General features: G+C 50.3%; 1 protein-coding gene across 1 annotated transcript in view; it reads left to right on the top strand.

Annotated features, from left to right (window-relative positions):
• Positions 1-1,720: 1,720 nt before the first annotated feature.
• The window catches only part of SAMD12 (sterile alpha motif domain containing 12), a 192,590-nt gene continuing 187,096 nt past the window's right edge, over positions 1,721-7,214 (top strand). Inside the window, 1 exon segment of the mRNA XM_075705077.1 lies at positions 1,721-1,733. Within this exon segment, the coding sequence (XP_075561192.1) occupies positions 1,721-1,733 (13 nt within the window).

Here is a 7,214-nt window from a genome sequence, read left to right as displayed (position 1 = left end):
GCTTAATACAAAATGTCATCAAAATCACAAAAGTTTATGTAGTGACGTTGAGAAGAAACTGCTGAAGATTGTATTTGTGTATTACATACATTTGAAAACTGTGACATCTAGGAACACCCTATTTTCTTGACAGAAAGTAGGTGAATATCAGCCCATTGCACCCAGCGTACGGAATCAGGTGTGTGATTGTACTGTGCTTGGGAATACCAGCATATCCTCTCAATTGTTATTACTTATAATGCACTGTGAGTATGCCTGCCACTTTGCAAACACTGAAAGACAAGGCTGCTGCTCCAGGGAGCTTGTATCTTGACTCATATACAACACAAAGGCTAATAGTTCAAATGCATATGAGAGCAAAGAACAAGTGAGGTCTTCAGGGCAAAGCTGGTAATAGAAGACTTCAGGAAAGGTTTGGGCTTTAAGGCCATTCTGTACAGGCTCTGGTTTTCCTTCATAAAACAAATAATGAAGACTCCATTTTATTTTAATTACTTTAGATATTTCAGGAATGTCAAAATTCTTGGGGTTTATGAAGACCTTATTCCTTTGCACATTGTACGTTCTTGCACTCTAATTTGAACTCATGGAAGTTTGTTTTGCAAAAACAACCTGTCATGAATAACACTCATTAGCTGCAATAACCACTGCTAACAAACAAAAAGCACATGTGAATGCGAAAACATTTTCATGCTAAATCTGTATTTGCTCTTGTATACTCAGTCCCTCTGCTGTTCCTCTTGATTTCAGTAATGACATAACTTTGGCGAGTGAAGGAAGTCATAGACTCTTTCTGGGTAGGTTAATATTTGTTGATACATCTGAAACAAAAAATAGGTGTTTTTGAAGGAGAAAAATCTTCAAAACTTTTTTGGTATCTCAAAACGAAACTGAAAAGGGTACAAACCCACACCTGTTTTTTGGACAGCAAACAGTTTAGGACAGATCTTGAGGGTGCCAGGTTGTTTGACGTAAGATTTGTGAGGAGTTGAAGTAAGGGCTCAGCTACCATGTCCCTTAGTGCCTTCATTTTTTGGCCAATCTGTTGGAGCTGGACAGGATAAAGATGGTGAATGGAGAAAGACTGAGGCCTCACGCCAGGGTGAGGTGCTGACGGGAAGTTCCCGATGCTCTTTGTGCGCCTTTCTCCTTCCCTGTGGAAAACCTCCGGCCGCGCCAGGGAGAGCGGCGGGACGGGCTGACCCCCGAGCGCCCGGGAGCCGTCAGGCTGGAAGTCGCAGGGACTGAAGTACCACGGCTGAGCTACCCCGTGCACCTGTGAAATGGCGGCTTCTGTGGGCAGGGCACCTGCTCAGCCCCTTCTTCCCACACCTCGTGGTGGCCACCACCCCTCCAGCCTCCCACTGCCCAGCCGACGCCCCTGCCTGCCCCCCGCGCCGCTCTCCCCGCTCGGCAGGTGCAGGCGGAGGCTCCCGACGCCGCCGAGCCCCGCCAGCGGCCCGCAGGGCCTCTCCGGCCGCGGGGGAGCCGCGCCTCGGCCGCCGCGGGGCGGGCGGGCGGGCCCGGGGCCGGCGGGCGGGACTACATTTCCCAGGGTGCCGCGGGGCGGGCGCGCGGCCCCGCCCGCCTGTCAGCGGGAGCGCTGCAGGTTGATCGCCGCGGCTGCAGATGAGCCCAGCCCGCGCGCGGGCGGGGGGGCGGCCGGGGCAGCGCCGCCGGGGCTGGGTCGGCGGCCGGCGCACTATGCGAGGCCGGGAGGATGGCGGTGGAAGGTAAGGGCTCCGCGTCCCCTGCCCGCCGCCCCCGGGGTCCCTCCCCTGTCTCCTCCCCCGGGCACTCACCTGCGCCGCGGCGGGGCCGGCCCGGCTCGGCGGCGGGGAGGGGGAGGGGGGGGGCCGTGCCCGCCGGCGGGGCCTGAGGCGGCGGCGGGGCCGCTCTGCCGCCCGCTGCACCGGCCTCGCCCGCGGGGCGCCCGGCCGCCTCCCGCCCCTCGGCCAGGCCGCCCCCAGCGCCGCGCCGCTCCCCGGGCCAGGTGGCGTGGGGTCGGGCCGGGGGAGGCGGCGGGGGCGGCAGCGGGCGCTGCCTGCGGCAGCCGGAGGCTTCAGTCCGGCAACTTCCCGGCGGGCCCGGAGGAGCCGCCTCTCCCGGCAGGGGCGGCGGACCTGCGCCGCCTCCCTCCCGAGCGGCCCCGGCGGCCCCGCTCGGCTCGGCGGGCGCCTTCCCCGCCCCGCCGCCGGCGGTCTCCCGCAGGAGCCGAGGATCCCCGAAGTGGCCTGCGGCCGTGACACCCACGGAGCTGAAGCAGCCGCCGGCCGTGGGCGCAGAGCTGCCGGCGCCGGGGCGCGCTCGGCCCCTCCTTCCCCCCGCAGGAGCTGCAGGAGCCCCAGGGCCGAGGTAGCCCGCGCCTGGGGAGCCGGGCGCTGTGAGGCGTTGGTGAGGCGGCCGGCTCCCGGGGAGGTAACTGAGGTGGTGCCTACCAAGAGCTGGAAAGGTGGACGCTTTGCAGAGGTCTTCCAATAGATGCTGGGCTCCTGCGGCAGCCTGGCGTTGGCTGCGTGTTCCCTTTCCATGGGGCTTTCAAGAAGTTGGAGGATAGATGTGACTAGGTGTACAGGAAAAGGCAAATCCACTTTCCCGCTGTCCGCTTCCAAAATTCTCTTGGTTTTCTAGCGCTTTACAGTGAGGCATTGCAAATCACGGGGTTTGTGTCCCATCCTGCTTTCTTCTGTGTCCTTGGTAAAGTTTCAGAAGTTCACGGTGTGAAAACCAGCCAGCCGACCCCTCTCCTATGCTTAACTTGGAGTGCTCCTCTTGAGACTGCCTTGAGCTCTGTTTCTCAGATATGCTAAGATCTACAGTTCTGTCAGAGACCACTTGCTTTATTGCTGGAAATCATGCTGAAGTTGTCGTTTGCTGAGTACCCAAGTGAGCAGCGCAAATGATAGTCCAGCAAAAACTTGGGCTTACTAAAGGCAGTGGGCAGCTTAACATCCCTGAAAACTAGCCTCCTAGGCAACTCAAAGAAAGGTAAACAAAACCACTCTGACTCAAAAGGTGTCTGTGTACATCCAAAGTTGTCCATCCTAAGCCGTAAGCCTCTCCATGAGTCAAACAGATTTCTTATGCACAGGCTGCTTTAGTCAGTGGCAGTTTTGAAGACTCTAATGATATAAAGAAGGAAGGTAGTGGTCCTAAATAAAAGCATTGCTTCTTCGGTGACAGAAACTTAGCAACATGAACTGGGCATGTGTGGCCAGTAGTGAGTAAGTACGTAAATTAAATGGACTGCCATACACCAGATGGTTCATATGCCAGCAGCAGCCCCTGTTTCAGTGTGCTCTCTAATATCCTCCTGTATTCACTTGAAGTCCTTCTCAGTCTGTTTGCTAGATCTTTTCAGGTCTGTAATAATTCCTGTCATATCTGCAGTGTCTTCCATCTGAGAATCTCTGAAAGCTTTGTTAATATTAATGAAGGAAAGCTCTGCTAAAGCTTTGGGAAGCAATGCCTTTCCCTTCTGATACGGGATTTTTTTTCTTTAACTCCTTCTTCCCATTTCCTTCCCCCAGGATGCATCCCTGCTGTGGTCTCTCAGAACAGGCTTTCTTGTCTGTATGTTCTGCTTTCCTCCCGTTTTGGGTTTTTCTCCTTCAACTTTCTTGCCTTTGCATAATTCTATTACCCTCACACTAGCACAGCAAGATGACTACTACTTCAGCACAAGTAGCCGTGCAGCTAAGACTACTTTGCGTGAATGTAGTCCGTGCACATTTAAGGCCTTTTCTTATCCATCATTTTCTGTTGGAACTATGTTTCTTTGTGTCACTGTGCCTAAAAGCATGCTTTAATCTTAATGCATCTTCTGCCATATTGGAGGCCTGTGTGTGAGCCGGGTTGTTTTCATGAACTGGGACTTCTGGCAGGTAACGTGGCATTACAGCTTCTGTTTTGGAAGCTGACAAGTTACTTGTCCCTCATGGCTCTGATCACCACAATGTGCAGATCCTACTCCAGTCAAAAGTAAAGTTGCCATCAAATCTTCTAAATTGATAGTTTTGTAGAAGAATGCCAATTTGCTGAACTCAAAATGGCTTGGACTCGGGAAAGAGACTTCTTTTTCCTAGTTGTTTGATTTGTTTGTTTTCATTGGAAAAAATGGTTTGCTGCCTGGGATCTCAAGAGCATAACCTGCTGTGCATCAGCTCTGGAAGCTTGGAAATAAGGAAAGCCCTGAAAACCTGGTTTAAGCTGAGGTTGTCTGGCCTTCCAGTCTCTGTGGTAGTCGGCTGGGATCTTGGCTAGGATGAGCTTCCCGGGTCTTCAGACCTTTTTATAGAGTGTCGTAAGGCTTCTGGATGGCTGGGCCAACTGGCTTCTTGTGTGAACTCGCAAGTGGCTGGCTCTAGGATGCAACTAGCAGGGAGTGGAGAGTCCCTGGGGCACAAGGGAACCATGGATCCTGGAGCATGGGAGTTCCTGGCTGGAGCCAACATCCGCTGCCCCACCAGCTCCGCCACAGCTATTGTTCTGTGGAAACCGCCCGTTCGTCAGCCTCGGCCATGAACCCAGAGACTCTTTGTTTCTACTTTCAGAAATGCTCTGTGTGGCCAAAGTGAAAATATTTTGTAACTTCTAGTTTCTGGAAAATTTGAAAAATTCTGATGTAATTTTATCTAACAAACTGTTGAAATCTTCCTCAAATTTGATTATTTTAATGCTGTCTTAGCATGGGGTGCTGGAGTTTAGTTACAGCAACAAATGTCCAGCCGTTTACTTAAGGAAAATATCCCAAATTCTTTACTGGGATAGCTGACAGCAATGGATTTGCAAATATGAAATAGGAATTCGGAGGATACTACAGTTCCTTGCCACCTTTATATAATACATACCCGAGTGTCCCAAAAGAGATTATGTGCACTGGGAGGTCCTTTGGGCTGTGTAGTACCAGTGCTTCCTGATGGAGGAAAGGATTGGTGTGTGTATGGGGAAAGTGAATTTGCACTCCTTAATATGAGCCCATCTAGATGGGAGCACTGCCAAGGTAAGTCTATTTTTAGACCGAACAGTTTTGACAATGTTCCTTTAAGTGGGTTTTTTTTCCCTCTAGTAAGAATGAAAGAACTAGGTCAGAGCCAGTAGAAAAAGGCTTTTGATCTCTGCAACAGTGTTCTCAAAATTTTTTTTCTTTTTGCTCTTGTGCAGCTGAGGTAAAGGGGAAGATAGAAATGGTGATTTCTTCCCCCCCAGTGTTTATTGCACAGGAAAGTAAAAGACTGACAGCACCCACCAGGAAATGTGTGCATGCAGGTAATCCCACACAGTTCTGTCAGATTCCATGCAGCTCTGACCTGTGGTGTCTTTGAGATTCCTGAGCAAAAAAGTGCTAATTATGTCCTGGAGTTCTTTCATAATAAGTGTTTAATGGAGTTTGGTCTAACGCCTTTCCTGCTGCATATAGGCTTTGGAAAGCACACACATAAGTTTGTCGCTGGTCTCCTCCTGAAAGTTTAAGTAAACTTCTACTGTCCTATGGCTCTTCTGTAGTGGGCTCATGCTATTGAGACCCTGGATCTACCTACAGGAGAATATTTTTTACTGAGAAGTGGAGTCTCGCTGACACAAAATGACACTGACTCTGGCCTTACCCCTTAGTAATCCTCAAGGGGACTAGAGACTCGAAGGAGGCTAGGGCATTCTGGGGTACGGCATCAAGGTTAACTGCTGCAAGACTGAAGTTATTTGCAACCTGTAACCAACTTCTGTCAAAGTGATCCTCTGAACTTCAGCAATGTGATATACCTGGGTGGAAAGCCTTCAGTGCTTAGCTAACTCCAACGGATATTGAATGTTGCCATGTGTTTCCTCAGAGACGTGAGATACGGTGAGCTCATAAACTTGCTATGCCAACTCTGCCAGGAATGTTAAAGCGAGTTCAGGACCATCCGAAAGACAGCTTTGAAGCAGGTTTCAGTGTAGGTACCGATCATACTATTTCAGGGTGTGCCCAAAAGTACAGCTCTTTTGACAAGCATTCAGTTATTCAACTTTGCCTGATTCCTACACCCACTCCAGGCTCAGACTAGATGTCTTCACATCTAAGTTTCCAGGGAATCTGATCTAATAGATGGGTTTTCAGCACACTTAATTGCCTGTGGAGCAAAGAAGTAACAAACCCTGTCAGTGAAAAATAGCCTGTGTTTCCATCAGTGCTCTTGTTTTCTTCAATAGTTCCCAACCACTCCTTAGCTTGAGGGACTCGGACATGTGGCTCGGAAAGAGCTGCCAGTTGGAAGCAGGGCTGAGATACATTTCTACCTCTCCAATTGAAACTGTCACATCACATCATAGGAGAGGAGATGGATAAGACTAGCAGTGGAGGTGCACATAGAACAGGGAAGAGGAAAACCTGAACTCCAGCCTTTGGCCTTGGTACCAGTTCTGTAGGTTATTTAGTGACCATTTATTGCAAAAGTGTGTCAGCAGTTATGGGATTCCAGACTGGAACACAGGTCTTCTCTTATTCACATTCATGTGGCAGCCTTCTTGGTTGTAACATCTATACCCTTCTTTCTTGCTCCGCAACAGTGCAACTTCAGAAGATGGGGCTTCCCTTCTTGACACACTGCCACCACCCTCCCACCCCCCAGTGTGCATACAGCTTGGTGGCAGTGTGTGCTCCTCTGCTTTGAACCACTGCTTAGAGCTTTCTGCTCTAGGTTGCTGCATTTGAAAAAGTCACAATTCTTTGCATCTGTCTTCAGCAAGACAGATAGTCAATGATCCCTCTCCAAAGGAATAATGTAGCTATCTAAGGCCAGGAGTCTGTTTTGGACTGCAGGTTTTCATTTTGAATAGGTACACCATGCTCCTCAGGCATCGTATAGGGAGACGGTGACCTGAAGCGCAGAAGGTGCATTCCATTGCGGGAATTGGAGGCCCCAAAAGGAAGCTGTGGCAACAAAGAATGTCACTGCACTGAAGTATCTTTGGGTGTATTTAGACTGAGTGGGGAGTGGATATGATTACAGGTTATGTGGTCGTTTTTCCCTCCCTGCTTTTAGAAATGAACCCATATTAGGCAGGAATCAAGATATGGCATAGACTTGGTGTGTCACTGCACTTCCCTTTGATGAAATTTGGTTGTAGGATAAGAGTATACCTGGAAACTCAGAAGTGCTTTCGGGTCAACCAATTCAGATACAATTCCATGAGTGTTTGGCCTTAATGTTTAAAATACTTGGAAGACCCAGAAG

The sequence above is a fragment of the Pelecanus crispus genome, chromosome 2 (genome assembly GCF_030463565.1).
Source record: "Pelecanus crispus isolate bPelCri1 chromosome 2, bPelCri1.pri, whole genome shotgun sequence".
Taxonomy (NCBI): domain Eukaryota; kingdom Metazoa; phylum Chordata; class Aves; order Pelecaniformes; family Pelecanidae; genus Pelecanus; species Pelecanus crispus.
Note: the sequence above shows the minus strand (reverse complement) of the source record. Positions and strands in the feature narration are given on the sequence as shown.